Genomic DNA, 19492 nt, shown 5'->3' on the forward strand with positions numbered 1-19492 from the left:
GAGATGGCCGCTACTTATTCAACATTTTTTTCGCCAATATCTCTTGGCCTTGGGCAAAGTGAAGCGAAAAAAAAACATAATTTTTCATTTAGAATGAAAAAGTCAAAGTTACACGGTATTTCCTGATGAAAAAAAATTGGCAAAAAAAATCAATTTCAAGCTACAAGATATTTTTTTTCATGATGAAAAACAATAATTACAATGATGATAAATTATAAGGGACGGTCTTCAAACAAACAAACAAACAGAAAAACATCAACAAAAAATATGGAAATTATATAATGACCAAATAACTAACGATAATGATAATAATAATAAGGCTATCATCATCAACATGTAATATGAATCAACATTGATATCGAAATGTGAAAATAAATCAATCACTGCTTCATTCCCATTATTATTATTATTATGAATAATAAAAATCAACCATATTGAAAGGGAAAAAAAATATATCGATTGAATCATCACTAATAACATGATCATTTCCGTCATTAAATGCTACCTACTAACAAGAACAATTACAACATGAAATGAAAAGAAAAAATTACTTTACAATTTCACAACTATTCACTGGTGATGGTGATGATGATGAAAATTGGGCAAAACAAAAAAAAAATTTCTGCAATTAATGCAATGTCATTACAAAATTTACTCCATATCAGATTCTATTCAGATTCATACATTTCTCACACATTTTTAAATGTTGGAAAATTATTTGATCACCGAAAAAAAAATACAATGAATTGAGATAATTTTTTATTTTGTTTTCCAGATTGAGTCATATTGATTAGTGGTTGGAAATAAAAATTTTTCCCACTCATAAACAAAGGATAGTTTTGGTTGGTAAAGTTGATTTGCAATAATCATCATCATCATAAAGGGCAAAAGCAATTAACCACCACAAGAAAGAAAGAAAAATCGACAATAGATCAGCTGAAATGATTATGACTAATAAAAAACACTAATAAAAAACATTCATCATCATCATCATCATCTATATTCATTGGAAATATAAGCATATAAGCAACTTAAGGAAATTATTACCGAGAACAAAAAAAAAGATATTGTTCCATTGTTCAAATCGAGATCAGTCTGTCAGTCGGTCGATAAATCAGATCGGATCATTGAATGGATATACACGTGCTCTGTGTTTCTACAATACAGAACACTATATAGTAATAATTAATAGATTTGACATTTTTTTAGTCAACCAATATAAACAAATCACATCATTTGAGATTTAAAATTTAGATTAATGAATCAACGATGTCGCTGTTGTCAATAATTATTGCCATTAAAAAAAAAATTCAATTTCAATTTTTTTCTCTAATATATTGAGGAATTATATCTTTTTTTTATTTTCAACAAAAAAAAACTTTTACCACGAACAACGTTCCATGTTCCAAGATCATTGTTGTTGTTGTTGTTAATCGGTGATGATAAAATCATTCGACCAAAACCAACAGCAGCAGCAGCAGCAGCAGCCATAAGCTAAACGATCAAACCACATGTATATGATAATTTATGAATCACGTCTGAAATTATGTGGTGACAATAATATACAGTGAAAACAATGGTTTTTTTTTGCAAAAAAAAAAAAACACGAACAATTTTTTTCCGTTTTTTTTGCTTTGATTGTTTATCACTCAATGAAAAACATCCTTGTTGTATTATGGAGAGGATGATGATGATGAAAATTATTTCATAAAATTTGATAATTGTTGTTGTTGTTGTTGTTGTTTGAAATCCACATATATTTCCGCTGTTTGTCCAGATTTATATTATTACGATGATTCTAAACAAAACAAACAAAAAAAGGCCTTTCTTTCAATCCAATCATCATCATTCAAAATACAAAAAAAAAACAAAAGATTCCATTCGGATGTCGAAAATAATTCGGGTAATTATTTATTACGATTGCAAAAACAAAAAATTAAAATAAAATGTCACCATTTGTTTGTCATATATATTCAAATTCACACATATAACGCAATACGCATGTAGAATGGCCTTCAAAATAAATATCTGTAAATCCTAGATGATTATTGTTTGTTTGTTTTCTGTTGTTGTTGTTGTTGTTATTGGTTATTTTGATATCTAATTTACGAAAATAAGATTTTGTCCCAATTGTTTATTGTTGCTGTTGTTTTTTTTTTTTGTTTGAGATATAGAAAGTAAAATTGAATTTAAAGGTAGTCGTCCGATTTAGTTTTTTTTTTTTGGCTGACCTGTTCGTGCTCTATATATATGATATATATGATTACGATGAATGGGTCATAGATTTTAGGCTGAAACGAATTGTTGGATAGATTAATCAATTTGAACAAAAATATCAAATGATTCAATTCAAACACACAATTTATATTTATTATGGATCATAAAATCGTTAAATTTACAATTTACAAATTGAAAAAAAGTTTTCTTTTTTTTCGGATAAAAAAAAAAAGTCTGCATAATAATAAATAGCAACAGGAGCCATTCACGAAATCCTAAATGTAGAAATATCCAATAATAATGATAATGGTTGGAAAAAAAATTTCGATGTCAAGATTAAATAAATTGCTGTTGTCCCACACACACATAGACAGACATTGATCAGACAATGGCCAATTGAATCACGATAGATGAATAAAGTTGAAATTGGATCAAAAAATAAAAAAAAGACTTTTCTTCGTTACGAAATACGAATATTTTTTCACGATCAATATCATTATTAAGAGCTGGACAAAATATTTGGTTGAAAAAAATAGTCATTGTTAAGATAAACACATCATTGATGAATACGAAAAGAAATTACTATTATTATCATCATCTACTTTCAGGCCAATGTCTTTTGTATTCTTCATGTTCGGTTAAATCTTCCAATACTTCTTTACGATGTAAAATGAATATTATTACAATCAATACAGCACATAAAATGGCCAATGCAGCTAATGTTGATGATATCATATTGCTTGGTGTATAGAATAATTTACCAATCCAATACATTGTTTCATTTGGTGGATATGGTATCAGTACTACTTGTGCATCTGGTACAATTTGGGTCCATTTTGATTTCCTAGTCGGTTGATTATCACCACTTGGTATCGATGCAATAACGGTTTCAACAAAATTTGGCGTTTCACCTAATCCAAATATTGAATATGGCATTTGTAAAGCAAAATATGATGATTGTGATAATTGTGCTGAACATCCTTTCATTAGATGGCCATTTACGTCGGATGTTTCATAACACACGAATGGTCCAGCTTGATTTGTACCGTATGGAACTTTTTCATTTGGACATGAAGACTCTGAACATAATCCAGACGTGACAAGTATTTTCAAGAAACAGGAATTATCAACAAAAGTATTTAAAATCCATTGTATATTGTAATGATTTGATGAATTTTTCGTCGTCAAAATAATGTCCAATTTTCCATTCTCTTGTAGATCTAAAAATGAAACCAATTCTACATCATCATCGGGGATTAATTTCTCACTTGTCCAAAAAAGTACAAATTTTCTTCGATTAGGATGATCATCATCGCGAATATTACGTAGAATGACAGCAATCTGTTTGATTCGGCCGGATTCGGTTTTGTTTTTCATCACAGTAATTAAATCAACATAACCATCACTGTCTACATCACCAAAACGAATGGCGATCGGTAATTGTATTCCAAATTGAGTATCGATTGTTTCAAAATACAATTTCGAATGATTGGTAAAATCAGCAATATTGATCCATTCATTTTGTTTGTTATCATACCATAGGATCTGTGGTAAACATTGTGTATGAAAGAATCCCACTTTTTTACAAGCAGCAATGATATGTTCAATACAACCATCAATATTGAGATCGATATAAGCAGATTGACCAATCGTATACAAAGATTCATCTGGATATCGTATATTTATTCGATTTTCCACATTAAAACCTTCACGATTTAGCCAATATTCAATATGATTTTTATTCGTTATAACTATATCAGTCGTATAATCCAAAGAATCTGGCAGACAATTACGAATGTTGACAAATGCATTCGAATGTGGCAATCGTAGTGATGTATCACCAAATTGATTACGACGGCAATCACCACGAAAATGTTTTGAATTCATTAGCCATAATTCATATGGACAATCACGGGTTTCAATTAGAAAATCAGTTATCATATCACCATTATAATCAAGTATCAAAGGATGGCCCAATGCATTATCGAGCAATGGTTTTTTTGTCGATTTACATTCTAGATGGGTTTTATTGCCACGAAGAATCCATATTTTGAATAATTGTTCCATTGATTCTGGCTGAGTAATGACCAATACATCCATGATTGCATCACCAGAAAAATCTGCCGGTATAATGCCGGTAATTTTTTCATTTTCAAACGAACATTTTATTTGATCCCATTGTTGAAGATCAGGTTCATCCTCTTGCGATTTAAGTAATTTCATTGAATGACCATTATCAGTAATGATAAATATATCGGTAAAACGATCAGAATCAAAATCATTAAAGGCAGCAATAAGACCATTGATATGAGTATCGAATAGTATTTGTTTATCAGCTCCAAAACATGAATGATGATTAATGACAATCAACAACGACAACAACAAAAATAATGATTTACGGAACAAATTCATTATTCTGTTGTTATTCTATTCGATCAGTATTTTGTATAAATTAGAATCGGTCGATCTTCATTCATTATCTGAAAAGCAAAAAAACATTAAAATCGTCTTTTTTTATGTTAAATAACAAACCAAATATTTTTACGAAAATCCAAACATTTGATCATGTTGGACAGAATTTTTTTTTATTTGTATTCGGGTCAAAAATCTTGTTCATAGAGGACGAAAACTTTATTTTTTTTTTATGTTAAAAAATTACAAAAATAAATTGTTTTTTTTACTCAAATTTTTGCGCCAAAAAAAATGCTTTATCATCATCAATTTGTCATTGATATTTCATTGTCAATTTAATCGAAGAAATTACTATTCGATTATCGATTCAATTGATCATCACATCAATCAATTTAAAGTTTTTTCCAACTCTTTTTTTATGCGCGAAACAAATCAATTTTTCCACATATCAATTGTCATTGTCGATGTCGAATGAAAAGAGGAAATTTCAATTGATTTTTTTTCGCCTCTCTTGTCATCATTTTTTATATTGTTGTCGTTGTCGTCGGTGGAGTTTATCGCATCATCAAATTACAGAAAAAAACGAGATATTGACACAACCAGTTCATGTATCATCATCATGATGATGACAATAAATAGAATGTAATTGGTGGCCACCATGTCTAATGACAACAAATATTGTTGCCATAAAGCAATAAAAATCATCCAGCCAATTCAATTTGAATACACACACACACATTGTGCAAAGTATATTTGATATTTGTCTAATTTGACAAAAGAATTCATTTTTTGCAATCATCATTCATCAATCAGACCATCGTTGATAATGGACTTGATCAAATATAAATGAAAAGAGTAAAAACTTTTTTTTCTGATTAAAAAAATTTGAACTTCAAACAAGGTCAGACAATCATTGCAATGCTGCAACCAAAAAAAAAAAAAAAAAATTGTAGTTCTTGCATCAACTATCTTTGTGGATATCTAATAGTTTGTTTTCATGATTTCTTATATCAGAATTAAATATATCAAAATTTTGCATTGAAATCCAAAGAAATCTATCATCATTGCTGCAGCAAAAAAAAATTGTGGCACCGGGTTTCATTTCATTTTGTTTTTCTGCTTTGTCCAGTGCTAACAACAACAAATTGAATTCGAAACCATCATATGATATGAAACTAATGACAAAAAATTTAAAAAAAAATTTATATCCCATGTGAACATTGACAAAAACGAGACGACAACGACAAAAAAAATAAAAAAAGAGTATGGTTATTTTTATGGGTGAGTGTGAAAGAGAGAAATGAGCATCGAACCAATGCTCGATTTTTGTTTTTGTTGTTTTCTCTTCAATGCATGAGCAACAACGGCGGTGGTCATCGTCGACGATGTGAATAAAAATAATCATCATTTTTTTTTTTTTGTTAGTTGTCGTCATCATCATCATCAACAACAACGAGGATGTTGAATCGCTATCGATGATCGTTTGATGATCAATGTGTTGTTGTTTTGTGCTATACAAACACACACTTGTTGATTCAAGCAACAGTTGTATACACACATTCAACAATTTATATAGTGGACAGCCATATTGTATGTGTATGAATGATGTATGAGAAAGAGAGAGAGAGAATTCCCATGAAAATATGATAATATTTTTTGTTTTCAATATTTTGCAGTGACCATCACGCATAAAGATGAAATGATCATGTGCATCATTAAATTGATAAGTTGAAAAGAAAATTGAAAAAAATAATCAATAACAGAGACAGCGGCAAGTCAAAGGAAAGTAAATTTTTCCCTGTTTTACTCGTTTTCGCTTTCAATTGATGATGATTCGTATTTTGGGATTATTTTACTATGATCCATCATTACCATGTGAACAGTGAAGTCTGATCGATGATTAAAATCATCATAATCATCTTTCATCATTTTTAATCCATACATCAAAATACCAGTTAAACATTCATCACCATCATCATCGCCATAATCCTAAAACAAAATGGAAATATATGCATTTTTTTCGTACTAATCATTTCATCGATGGATAATGATTGGGTGAAAACATAATAATCATCAACAAGTGGTCAAAAAATTTTCTTTCTTTTTTTTCACCAATAAATTTTTTTGATGATCAAATCTATTTGAATCAATGATCAGTCATCGATACATCATTAGTCGTCGTTTTTTTACTGGATTTTATAGTAATCATAACATGTTCATAATGGAAAAGCAAAAAATTTTTCTATTTCTAATTGCAGCTGGTGCTATATTTATTCTTTTACAACAAAGTTCACAGATTACAACAGTGAATAATCATTTTGTTGCAAACAATAACAATATATCATCATTATCATATAATTCTTCCATTTCGATAATCAAGAATCATCAAAATGGTAAATATTTTCAGCATATATTTCTATTCTTTGTTGTAATGATTTTTTTTATTGATCAAAAATAGAATCTAAATGGTCATACGATAAATTGGTACGACAATTATCCAAAACATTTGGATCATCATCAAATGCAAAAAGTCAAATAAAAGATGTTTCAAAACAACGAAAAGAAAAAGATCATTTACGTGCAATTCGTCATAAATATAATTTTATTGAAAAATTTAAAATTTTCAATGGCAATGATCAGGCACGTGTTTTAATCGTTGCTTATTTTCGTTCTGGTTCATCGTTTATTGGTGATTTATTGCAACAGAATTGGAAAAGTTTCTACACATTTGAACCATTAAATTATATGACCAGACAAACACGTATCGATCATCAAAATCTTACTGAGGCCATCAATTTAATCAGTGGTGTTTATAATTGTGATTTTTCCAACAATACTATTCCACAATATTATAATCAATGGATTCGTAATCATACATTTCTAATCAGATGGAATCGTTTTTTCTGGAATATTTGTAAATTTCGTACAATGGCCATTTGTTATGATAATGAATTCATGAGTGATGTTTGTATACGATCGAGATATAATATTATCAAAACGGTTCGTTTACGTATACGTGATATTGAACCATTAATCCAAAAAATGGGTACTGCGAATAATCTGAAGATAATCTATCTGGTACGTGATCCACGTGGCATTTATAATTCACGTAAATCAATGGAATGGTGTAATACGGATCAATGTACTAATCTCACCAATATCTGTAATGATATGCGACAAGATCTAAATGATTTTGATCGTCTAAAAAAATCATCGAACATAGGCAATAATCTATTACTTGTACGTTATGAAGATATCACATCCAATCCACATAATGAGACTCGGAAACTTTTTGAAAATATTAACGTAGAATTCTCACAATATATTCAAAGATTTTTACGTACACATACAACAAATAGCAGTACGGCTGTTCATCATCGTCGTGATAAAGATAAAAAGAATCCATATTCAACATATCGTTTCAATTCCACATCCACGGCATGGCAATGGACTAAACAATTGAATAAGGAGGAATTAGCATATGCACAACGTGTTTGTCATGATGTTCTTGTACGTTTGAATTATGATAACATATTACCAATCATGGAAAATTCGATGATCACGACAGCAACAACATCAATGACTACTACTACTAATTCAAATGATGTTGTTGATGATGAAACAACCACCACCAAATGAAATTTGTTGGATCAAAAAAAAAACCAAAATTTTAAGCTCTTTGTGATATCCAAATATTTTAGCATTTCATAACCAATGGTTCTCCGAATTCATTATATGATGGCGAAAGAAGAAAAAAGAATCAAAACGAAATCATAACCAAAACCGGAGATAACTGATCACTGTGATAAACACAAATATATAGTATAGTTAACGTTGTTATATTATTCCAAATTATTATTTAAACGTTTTTTTATCATTGGTACGATTGGTACGATCATTGCTAAAATCTATCTATTATTATCGAAATGAATTTTTTTTTCTTTTTTTTGATGAAAATAAACGTAAAATATACTTGTAATATAATTAAATCAATGTACCATTATAAGTATGAAAACGAGAGCAATCATGATTACTATTATTGATGATGATGATGATGATGATCTGGATCGAGAGAAGGAGCCACCATCATCACCAAAATCAATAATCATTAGATCAGGATCAATGAACTTATGACAATCGTCATCGTCATCGTCGTCGTGATGTGTGTGTGAACAAGTATATTGATGAATGTTTAAAAAAACGACGAATAGTTCAATCATCAATGGAATTCGACTCCGATTCATGGTTCATATGGCGTATCGATTTCCCATAAGCTTCATGGCTTCCTTTATTCTACGAAAAAAAAATTCAAAAAAATTGATTGAAGAAAATCTCAAGCCATGTGTATCGTGTGTCATATAAAGCCATTTCATTCAATAAAACGATTCGTTTACGGCTGTCTTTGCAATGAGATTCATAAATCGAAATCGAATCAATTATCGGTTGGCACCAAAGAAAAAAAAACTGGACAATGATCAATTATTCACAATCGGTGAGAAAACAGAATCATCAATACTTTCTTTTTTTTTATAAATATCATCGTCGATTCTTAATAACCGTTTCGGGTTTCTCGTTTCGTTTTTCTCGGTCATTATTGTTTATAATAATAAAAAAAGGCCATTCATGTATTGATGATCATCAAATCGAATCAAATGAAATGATATCTTTTTTTTCACTCTCTCATTTACACACACACACACACACAATGATGATGATAAAATGAAAATAAATGGATTTTCAACTATTAAATGCACTGTGCATTGTTGTTTTTCTTCTCGATATTGTCGCATTGGGAGTTGAGTTATATTTTTTTTTCTTCATCGCTTGTAATCATAATCTTTTTTTTCGAGATGAAAACTTTTTTCTCTTGTTTCGAATGAATCGAGAAGATTGGTCAATTCTTGTGAGGTAGTACTCATCTCGATGGAATGAATGCTGTGCTAATATATCACAATTATCATTTTTTTCGGAAATGGCCATTAAAAATAGTGGAGAAAATATTTAGTTTCTTCAAATGATTCACTCTAGTGATAATAACACGATTTGTTAATTTGTCTGATTCTGGTATATCATCGATTGCTACGAAACTAATAGAACATTTTAAACATTTTTTCTCTCTCACTTCAACTTTTGATCTTCTCAAGTTTTTGTCATTATTACTTGTGTTGGCTATTTGAGAGAGAGAGAGAGAGAAAGAAAACATCCGGTCAATTGTGTGGTCTATTTTTTTGGTCGGCAAAATAAAGATTTTCAAAGGAATTCACGTTCATTAACGGAATAACTAATGTTAAGAGAAAGAGCGCTGACGTTGGCGGAATTTTTTTTTCTTTTGGGTTTTGGTTTTTCTGAAGACCTGATTTTTATTTTCTTTCATCCACTGCATAACGATACACACACACACACAGACGAAACATCTTGAATTTTAATTTTTGTTTTGTTCAAAAGTTTAGAGGATACAGCGGTGATTCTTCAATGATTTTTCGAGTATTTCTAAAAGAATTTTTTTTTAGCTTTAATTTCAAAGGAGAATATAGGAAATTTAATTTCATTTGTTCTTCATTTCCATTTTCAATACAACATTATCAGCAGCAGCAGTAGTAGAATTTCGTGATTCTTTAGCCATAAGCAACATAAAATGATCGCCAATAAATACGAGACAATCTTCATCCACAATAATTTCTACTAAATGATCTCTAGTACCGCCGGAAATGACTTTTGATGCATTATAATAATCATCCGGGACTGTCGGTTTATGATGTCCGATTATGCCTACATATCCGGCAATTACGATTGAAAATTTTTTCGGTGGTACGGTTAGTGATGATTTGAAATAGCATTTTGTTGGTTGTAAACTATGTACATAAACATTCGCCATAAATCGTACACGTATCAATGATGAATGTTTACATAGATAGAACCAATCTTTTCGATTCTGTTCATTACAAAGATCATTACGTAATTCCAATGTTGTGTCAGGCATACGAAGAATTTGACCAGGATTGAATTCAGTCACAATGTTGTTATTGTTCATGGAATCTGTCGGTGAAAATGGTTCAATTTTGCCACAAACAATAGCCACCAATTTTGTTTGATGTTTATCATCATAATAGATGAGATAATCGGGTTCATTTTTTCCACCACCAACGGATGATGATGTTGATTTTGGATAATTTTCTGGAATATTGCCGATTACAATATTTTTAACATTTGAAGCAGCAGTACCACCACCATTATTATTCGTTGCTATCGTTGTTGTGGTATTATTTGATGAACAATAAAATATTGAGGCAATTTGCTGCCGTCGTTGTTGTTGATTATTTTCAATCGATGTGATTTGTTTCACAAAATTACTTTTGGTGTATAGGTTAATTATGCCACCAAATTTCGGAGAATCAACAGAAAATGAACAACGAGAATGAAAGGAAGAACTTTCAAAGCATAATTGAGCATCATTAATGAGGAATATTTCTTTCATTCCTGTTATTACATTGCTGTCGGCAGCAGTAGCAGCTTTTCTATAGACCCTGAATCCAAATGCAAACGAATAATCGAATTGATCAATATCATACATGGTGATCGTAAAAGCCAATGAAAATGATGTCCAAGATCATTATCCATCGATAATTCAAGCATATTACGATCAGCATCTTTCGATTCAAAATGAATTACATTGAAATCATTTCGATTGATCATCTGTTCAAGTTCAACACTGGTTGGATGTTGTTCATCAAATGGTTGTATATGAAGACGGTGTTCATTGGAATTATTGTGATTAACAATTCTACGTTCGTCATTATTACCACCGATAATCTCATGACTATGAATCAAACCAATCGGTTGTTTCTGTTGGTTATTATTATTCGTGTCATTATGATTAGAAATCAAATAAATGATGAATCGTCTTCTTGGTTGCTGCTGCTGTTGTTGTTGATACATGGTGTATATCAAGAATAATTAGTCTGCAAGACTGAAACTTTTCTCCTGTTGTTTTTTGATGATGTTTTTTTTTTCTAGCCGATTCGGTTCAATGGAAAACAATTAATCACTTTGTTTTTGTTGTTTTTTTCGTCCTTCAAATGAATTCTTGTGAAACAGGATCAAGACGGATTTTCGTTTTTTTGTTTCGTTTTATCGGTAGCAGTAGTTTGTATTGCAAATGCTGTTCTTTTTGCCAACAAACAAATGAAATTATTCGCATTGTTGTTGTTGATGGTGGTCATGGAAAAATGATGAGAAATTTGGAATTTTTTTTTTGATTCGATTAGGACAGAAACAAAAATGGATCAATAAATAGAATCAATCAATAAATGGTGTGGTGGTGGTGGACCAGTAATGATGATGATGATGAACAATAAAAAAATGTTGTTGTTGTTGTTGTACATTGCCATCCCCCCACCATACACGAAAATTCATTGAATTTAGTTTGAGGCAAATATTTGAATGGATGGCGGGGGTGGTGGTGGCGGTGTGGTAGCCGAAATAATGATAAACAGCAGAAAAAAAAGAAAAGAAAAAAGAGTCAATTTTCAAACAATAATAATAAATAATGAACCTACCAAAGAAAAACAAAATTGAATGGAAACCCAGAAAAAAATAATGATGATGACGATGATGATGACTAGAAAAAGTTTGAACAGCAAAAATTTGATTGAACCGATTTATTGATCAACAATTAATGTATTTTCTCCTTTTTTTTGCTCTGATGACTTTTTTTATGGGGAAAAAAATATGGATGGTTTTTCCAAAACAAAAAAAAAGACTCCGAGTCCAGCACAGAACGAAATGGCCTAAACGGTCTAGATGGCCATTTATATCCACAACAATCGAATTTGTATTCAGGCACACAAAATCGAATGAAAAAAAACAACAACAAACAACAATGAACTTTTGTTGGTTGTTTTTCAACATTTTTTTTCTGTGAAAAAAAATTACACACAGCAAAATATCTAACCAAAACAAATGAAACGAATTGTTTTTCGTTTTTTTAATGTAAAATTTGCAGCATTACGATGTATCAATCAATCTCTCTCTCTCTCTTTCTTTCTACAACACCGTGGTGAATGAGAAGAATCGATGAAGAATCGTTGTAGTCGCTGCTGTTGTTATTATTTTGTAGGTTTTTTTTATACGAAAAAAAAACATAATAAACAAAGATAAAAAAAGAAATTACAACATACCAGAATCGATTTCAAGTGGATTGGCGATGGTGGTGGATGTGATGAAAGTGAAAAACGTTTTTTTTACATGAATCGATTTTCATCTATTCTTTTTTTTGTGACTAACCAAGTGTGTGTTCGGGTAAATTTTTTTTTCACATCACAAAAAAAAGAAGATGAAAAATAAACTTTACAAGAAACATTATCATTTAAAATGCGAATATTTGGTGAAGAGAATATCTCAAATTTGTTCAAGCGCGCAAAACACACGCACACACACACAAAACTTTGAATTTTGATTCATTGTTCAAAACACAAAAAAAGAGAAAAATTAAATTAAATTAGCTCAATTCATATTCATAACTTCATCATAATGGGGAAAAAAATTCATTCACACCTTAACTGATAGCGTTGTTTTTCGATCAAAGAATCAGATCGAACAAAGAAATTCCGCGAAAATCGATGCGGAAAACAAAGCCATTGTTCACAGTGGACGTAATAGGTGACTATGATTTTTTTTTATTTTAATTTTCAAAGTTTTTTTCAATAAAATTTTCTAATTTATTTTTAAATGAAAAAGTGGAATTTTTTTTCAAATTATTTAAATCGTCTATTTTTAAACTGAAATACAATTATTGCTACAGAAATAAGTATGAAACAATAAACGATACCAACCAATTGACCTTTTGAGAACATTGATATTATGAAAATGCCAACCACGAGTCATTGACGATGATAATGATTTCAGCGGTAACGTTAATGGATGGTATTGTGAAACTTGTTGCCAAAATGTTGGCCATGTTTCGGTTGGCCAAAAAGCACCCGATGTAAAGCCCAATGCAAGCATCATTCCGGCAGCAAGAACCTTTAAATTTGAAGATGGTAAATAAAACAATTTGATTTGTAATCAATCAATCAATGATTATTATTTACCATAACAGTTGCTTTATCGGAAATAACGATGGCCAACAGAATACCTGTGGCCATACCTTGTACGGATGTTGTGAAAATTATCATGAATGGACTAAAATAATCACCGGCATTTAAAAATCCAAGCACTCCGAATGTAAAAATCATTATCAAACATGTCTGCACTAATAAGGATATCATTGATGCCAAAATCAATTCCAATATTAATTCGACGGGTCGTACACCTTGTATTAGATCACGATTCATACATCCATTATCATTAAGATAGAGCAGTTCAAATGCTGATCTAGCCACATTGACCAGATATTGTGAATAGATTAATGCCATTGGAAATATAAAATTTAAAAAATTTTCATCAATTGTTCCGTATAGATATTCACGTTCTTCAATTGGTATGGCGAATGCTTGTGGATTTAATCCTCGTATTTCACAATATTTTTGTATCATTCGTCTCATTGATACCAATATTGAATTATTAACACTCATAATGCTTGGTAAATTTGTATAATCATAATAAATATGCATTTCACCATCACCGTTGATATCATCATCATTGTCATGATCATCATATTGTTGTTCGAAATAACGATTTAAAAATAAATGTGAAAAATTTGATCGAAATGAAATGACCATAGAATTGTGGCCAAGTTTCACGGAACGTTCTGCTTCATATTCATTTTGATAAAAATTTAATGCCACCATACTTGTATTGAATTCGTTGATAAATAAATCCGATAAACGATGATTTTGACCGAGATTAAGATCATAAATACTTTGATCACCATTATAAATTGCTATCGGTATTGATCGTATTCCATTATTCAATACAATACTGAATAGTGTCAATGTTATAATCGGTATCGACATATAAAGCATAAACAGATGAAGATTGTGTGTAAAATAGAAATAATCACGACAAAACAATGCATAAAGATGATCATAATTGAGAAATTCTTTTGAACATTTTGAATCATTGTGATTCTGGATCAAAGTTGCTTTTGAATCAATCGAATTATCGATCGCATCATTGGTTAATGTTTTTGTTTTCTCATTTTGTAATAATTGCCACGTTTCTTCACCAATTTTAATTCTACTTAATGTAAAAAAAACTTCTTCCAGTGTTTTACATTGTAATTTTTTCAACAATAATTCTGGTGATTCTTCCGCCAACAGATGACCATCACGTAAAAAACTAACACGACCAGATTCTCTTGCTTCATCAATATAATGTGTGGTTATCAATACAGTCGCTCCTGATTCATTGATTGTTTGAGGCATTATTTTCAAAGATTTTGTCTCAATTGCTAAAACTCACCTTCCATACGACATAATTGTCGTAGATGACTCCAGATTTGTTGACGAATCATTGAATCAATGCCAACGGTTGGTTCATCCAGCAACAGAAGACTTGGTTTACTGATCAATAAAACACCAAGTGAGATTAGACGTTTTTGTCCAATACTTAATTGTGAAATACGTCGTTTCGGATTCTTTAGTCCAAGAATTTTCAGATATTTATCAATTTGCTCACGAATAAATTGGTCATTGTTCACATGATTAACGCGGGCAAAATAATAAAATGTTTCACGAATCGGTAGTGATGGATTTAGGCCCAATTCTTGTGGCATATAACCGATTCGATGATTAAGTGCCGGTCCCGGTGGTTTACCAAACACTTGAACCGTACCAGATCGTGGCGGTAACCAACCATTGATGATATTGATCAATGTTGTTTTACCACAACCACTTGGACCCAGCAGTGCATATATTTCACCTTTTATTCCCGGAAAACAAAAAACAAAAAGTTAATTCACACAAATTATTTAGTGACAAAAAATACCATATGGAACATGAATGGAAACATTATTCAATGTATCGGTGGTTTTTCCATAACCAAACATAACCGAATCAATGTTGATGGCCATTTTTTTCGAAAACATTCACATTCACACTTTGAGAATGATGAAGATGATGAGTTTTATCTGAATGTTTTTTTCGAATAATAGATTTGATTGCAACTGAGTAGAATTTAATTTTTTTCTTCTTCTTTTTTTCCACCGTCAATTTACAACCTTTTTTTATTATTGACTTTATTTGATTAAATATTTGTCATTTGTATATTTGTCATTCATGGCCATTTAATCAACAATCAGTTTGGATCAGTAGTAAATGATCAATCTGGTGATTGTGAAAAGTTTTTATTTTTAAAATTTATGGCTGTGTTTTATTGGTTGACAAAAAAAAGGATTGAAATATATCATTTTTATTTCAATTGGGCGAGATGTGCAAATAACATCAACATATGAATGATGACACACTCACACACACACACAGATACTTGTTTGGAGTGAATATAAATCAAAAAAAAAAAAAATGAGGAAAAAAGAATTTTTTTCCTTCCCAAAAGATTTGTTTACTTTTGATTCTTTTTTTTATAGAAATTTTTTTTTCTCTCTTTCTTGGTTTTCTATTTCTGGTATGTTCTTGTGATGTAAATGGAATTTTTGTTGTTGACAAAATTCAAAGAAAAAAAAACTCGGTTTACCATAAATACTGTCCATTGGTGATGATGATTCTTGTTTTTGTATTCTGGTGGGCCGGCCCCAAATATTTCCGATGGAACCAAATATGATGCATGTGGGAGGCAAAATAAAAAAAAAAGTTTTGGAAAAGTTTTTTCTTTTTTTCTTTTGGAAAATGTTCCTATCAACAGTTAAATATTGAGATGCGAAACACAAAATACGCATTGATGATGTACTGATCTGATCAATTGATCGATTCTTCATTTTTTTTCACGATCGGGGGAATAATGGCAAAATATTTTTCGACAACAAACGAACCCAAATATGCGGGTAGACTTTTGTTGAAAAATTTTTTCACGCATAAATGTGAAACAAAAAAAAAGTAAGAAAGAAAAAAACTTTTTTTTATTCAGAACAAACGAGGATGCTGAAAAAAAAACAACAAACTTTTCAAGATTCAGAAAAAAAATGAAATGATTCTTTGGTTCCGTTTATACAGTTCGTTTTGGTTTTCATACAATGAAATGAGCGATGAGGAAGAAATGGGGGGTGGGGGGAAAAAAAGAAAAATTCATTTCAATTTCAATCCAAAGCGATTGTTGTTAAGAATTTTGAATTTTTTTTTCATATTTCGTGGAATAATTTTAATGATTTTTTAATGTTTTTTTTCTTGATTCTACTCACTATCTTTTTTTGTGTCATTTGTTACCATTCATTTTTATTTCTACAAATTCTGAACATTCATTCTGAACATAATAATTTTGTGTCTCAACAAAATTAATGGAACTCGAACTCGAGTTGAAAATTTTTTCTGGTATTTCTTTTGTTTTGTTTTGTTTTTTTTTGTTTGTTAATTTCTGGATTGTGTAACTGGGTACAAAAAAAATTGCATTTTCAAATCACAGGATCAACAACAATAATGATGGCAATAATCCTTTTTTGTTTGAGGGTTAAATAGATTAATTTCAGGATTATGGCTGTTCCTGGAGCATTTGATCACAAATACTCAAGTCATCGACGTTGTACAAATTTTCTTTATTGATTATCACATTATTGCTGCTGTTGCCAATATGGCATAATTTGGTTGTTAATTAAATAATTTGATGAAAATGATATAAAATGACGAGGTTTGGATGCTTTTCCATTCAATTACGACGCTACAAACATACCTTTCTCATTGGAAATTTAAAAGTGAAATTTTTTTTCTATCAAACAAAATGAAAAGTAAGTCTTGTCATTTTTTTTCAAAATGAATTGTGTGAATTATTGATGAAAAAAAAAATTTGTCAATTCTCCAGGTTACATTGCCATTTTGGTCATCGTTGCTACAATGATGATGATGATTGCTGATGCTGCACCGGCTGCAGAAGATTTGCAAGTCGAAATACCGGAAGCAAGTTTACGAAAATATCATCCATTGTTGAAAAAATTTGGTGAAAAAGCTAAATTCTTTTTACGTTGTATGGGTAAAGAATTTATTGAGCATTGTGTCGATCCAGTAGTGAATTGTATCGCAACACGTAATGTTATCGGTTGCATTGAAATACTTGTCTGTGCATGTAAAGAAGGCAAAGAATGTGTTCATCTTTTACGTGAAAAATTCAATGTTAATTCAACCACATTGGCAAGCGTTTATTGAAGATGTATTTCAATTTTAACATAATTAAAAAATTATTGAATAAATGACAATTTTAGTTATTACAAAATTATTCCAGATTTTTATTGGGTTGTAGGTCAAAATCCCGAAAACAAAAACCCCGAAAACCGAAACACCGAAACCAAATGACCGAAAACAAAAACCCCGAAAAAAAATTATCCCGAAAAAAAATTATCCCGAAAACAAAAATCCCGAAAACAAAAACCCCGAAAAAAAAATTATCCCGAAAAAAAATTATCCCGAAAACAAAAACCCCGAAAACAAAAACGTAGAAAATGGCTTGTTCCCTTAAACTTTAAAGCTTAAAGAATTATTCGACCAAACTGAATAGAATCAAAGATAAATAAGTGAAATTTGGATTTAAATTTCCAATTTTAAACGAACAAATGGTGATAATTATATAATATAAATGAATAATATAATAATATAATGTAATATAAATTATATAATTCGAATCCTAATTGATTCGGTCAATGAATCGTATTGACGATAAATTGACATCAATTTGCCTTCTCAAAAAAGATCGTGTTGGAGCGAAATTTGTAATTTTGGATGTTTCACCTCAAGTTTGAAAACGGACAATTTATTAAATTAACTGATCATTCACATGAAAAACTGACCAAAATTGATATATTTACCGATCGTTTTCAACTGAGCAAAACAACCCCTCATTTTACTGACCGAAAAAATGGTACCCAATTAAATATTGCACGGCAAAGAACAATATTTCTATAGGACAATGTCACAAATGCCTACGTTTTGACCATAAACTGGAAAATGTAAAAATGCTCTAGTCTGCTCAAAATGCCATGGTAATCATGAATCAAGAACATACACTTCATCTAGTCAATTATTTAGTTGTGCTTATTGTTTGTGGTGGAATCAACACAAGAAAAATTAGTCTAGTTCTGAATTAAATGTCAATTATTCAGTTTTCTGTGACGAATGTCCACAATATAAGCTAGCAACCGAACATTATCATAACCACATCGATTATGGATATTGAGCAAAGACAAACTAAAATTCCGGTTCAAAATTTACAACATAGTTTGAAATCTATTGATCTATTAACCACAACTTCGAAATGCTGATTTTACTGAAGCGAGCCAATGTTCTGTTGTAGTAATGTAATTACTTAACAATTATGTTTGTGTAATATTTATAAGAGTAGCGTTATTCAGCTACGATTAACCTTTATTTATTATTAAATATTGTTCATTTTGCATTCGTTTGATTCTCACTACAACATGTTCATATAAAAGTAGTTCTTTGAGAACAAGGCTAGAAACAGTTATTGTCAAATTTGAATCGATTGAATCAGAATCGTGTAAATACACTGATAAACATCGTTGCGTGATTATTATGAGCATGTTACGATCAAATTCAAAATTTGAACAACTGGCTGATCGAATTATGATGAACCAGAATGGTACAATGAACAACATCATGAATGAATTCATTGTATATGATGAAAAGGCCAAATCTCAATCTTAAGAAAAAGTTTAAAAATAATATAAAATGCCCATTTTGCTATAAAATTGGACATAAAGTTGAAGGATGTTGGATGAAACGAAAAATTGATTCCAATAAAACAGAAG

The 19492-nt window shown here is 30.3% G+C and overlaps 4 protein-coding genes and 1 pseudogene across 7 annotated transcripts; 2 read left to right on the forward strand and 3 right to left on the reverse strand.

Annotated features, from left to right (window-relative positions):
* Positions 1–2343: 2343 nt before the first annotated feature.
* On the reverse strand, positions 2344–5351 carry LOC124498380 (T-cell immunomodulatory protein). Its single transcript, XM_047062123.2, has 2 exons — positions 4750–5351; positions 2344–4697 (listed from the first exon to the last, which is right to left on the reverse strand). The coding sequence occupies exon 2, from the start codon at positions 4627–4629 to the stop codon at positions 2812–2814; it is 1818 nt and encodes a 605-aa protein (XP_046918079.1). The 5' UTR covers positions 4630–4697; positions 4750–5351; the 3' UTR covers positions 2344–2811.
* A 271-nt stretch (positions 5352–5622) lies between these two features.
* LOC124498381 (carbohydrate sulfotransferase 1) lies at positions 5623–8613 on the forward strand. 2 transcript variants are annotated; one of them, XM_075729571.1, is made up of 3 exons: positions 5623–6219; positions 6306–7022; positions 7088–8613. In XM_075729571.1, exons 2-3 carry the CDS (start codon positions 6779–6781, stop codon positions 8266–8268), a joined length of 1425 nt encoding a protein of 474 aa, XP_075585686.1. In that variant the 5' UTR covers positions 5623–6219; positions 6306–6778; the 3' UTR covers positions 8269–8613. The 2 variants fall into 2 exon arrangements, with proteins under 2 accessions (XP_075585686.1, XP_075585687.1); XM_075729572.1 differs by having other exon boundaries at positions 5854–5892.
* A 67-nt stretch (positions 8614–8680) lies between these two features.
* LOC124498382 (uncharacterized) lies at positions 8681–13032 on the reverse strand. The gene is made up of 4 exons (XM_075729573.1): positions 12807–13032; positions 12186–12725; positions 11153–11788; positions 8681–11120 (listed from the first exon to the last, which is right to left on the reverse strand). Exons 3-4 carry the CDS (start codon positions 11563–11565, stop codon positions 10175–10177), a joined length of 1359 nt encoding a protein of 452 aa, XP_075585688.1. The 5' UTR covers positions 11566–11788; positions 12186–12725; positions 12807–13032; the 3' UTR covers positions 8681–10174.
* A 297-nt stretch (positions 13033–13329) lies between these two features.
* Positions 13330–15908, reverse strand: LOC124498606 (ABC transporter G family member 23-like; annotated as a pseudogene).
* Positions 15909–17322: 1414 nt separating this feature from the next.
* On the forward strand, positions 17323–18338 carry LOC124498244 (uncharacterized). 3 transcript variants are annotated; one of them, XM_075729577.1, is made up of 3 exons: positions 17323–17461; positions 17536–17880; positions 17933–18338. In XM_075729577.1, the coding sequence occupies exons 1-2, from the start codon at positions 17371–17373 to the stop codon at positions 17874–17876; spliced, it is 432 nt and encodes a 143-aa protein (XP_075585692.1). In that variant the 5' UTR covers positions 17323–17370; the 3' UTR covers positions 17877–17880; positions 17933–18338. The 3 variants fall into 3 exon arrangements, with proteins under 3 accessions (XP_075585692.1, XP_075585693.1, XP_046917924.2); XM_075729578.1 differs by having other exon boundaries at positions 17953–18338; XM_047061968.2 differs by having other exon boundaries at positions 17536–17943.
* Positions 18339–19492: the final 1154 nt, after the last annotated feature.

The sequence above is a fragment of the Dermatophagoides farinae genome, chromosome 3 (genome assembly GCF_024713945.1).
Source record: "Dermatophagoides farinae isolate YC_2012a chromosome 3, ASM2471394v1, whole genome shotgun sequence".
NCBI lineage: Eukaryota > Metazoa > Arthropoda > Arachnida > Sarcoptiformes > Pyroglyphidae > Dermatophagoides > Dermatophagoides farinae.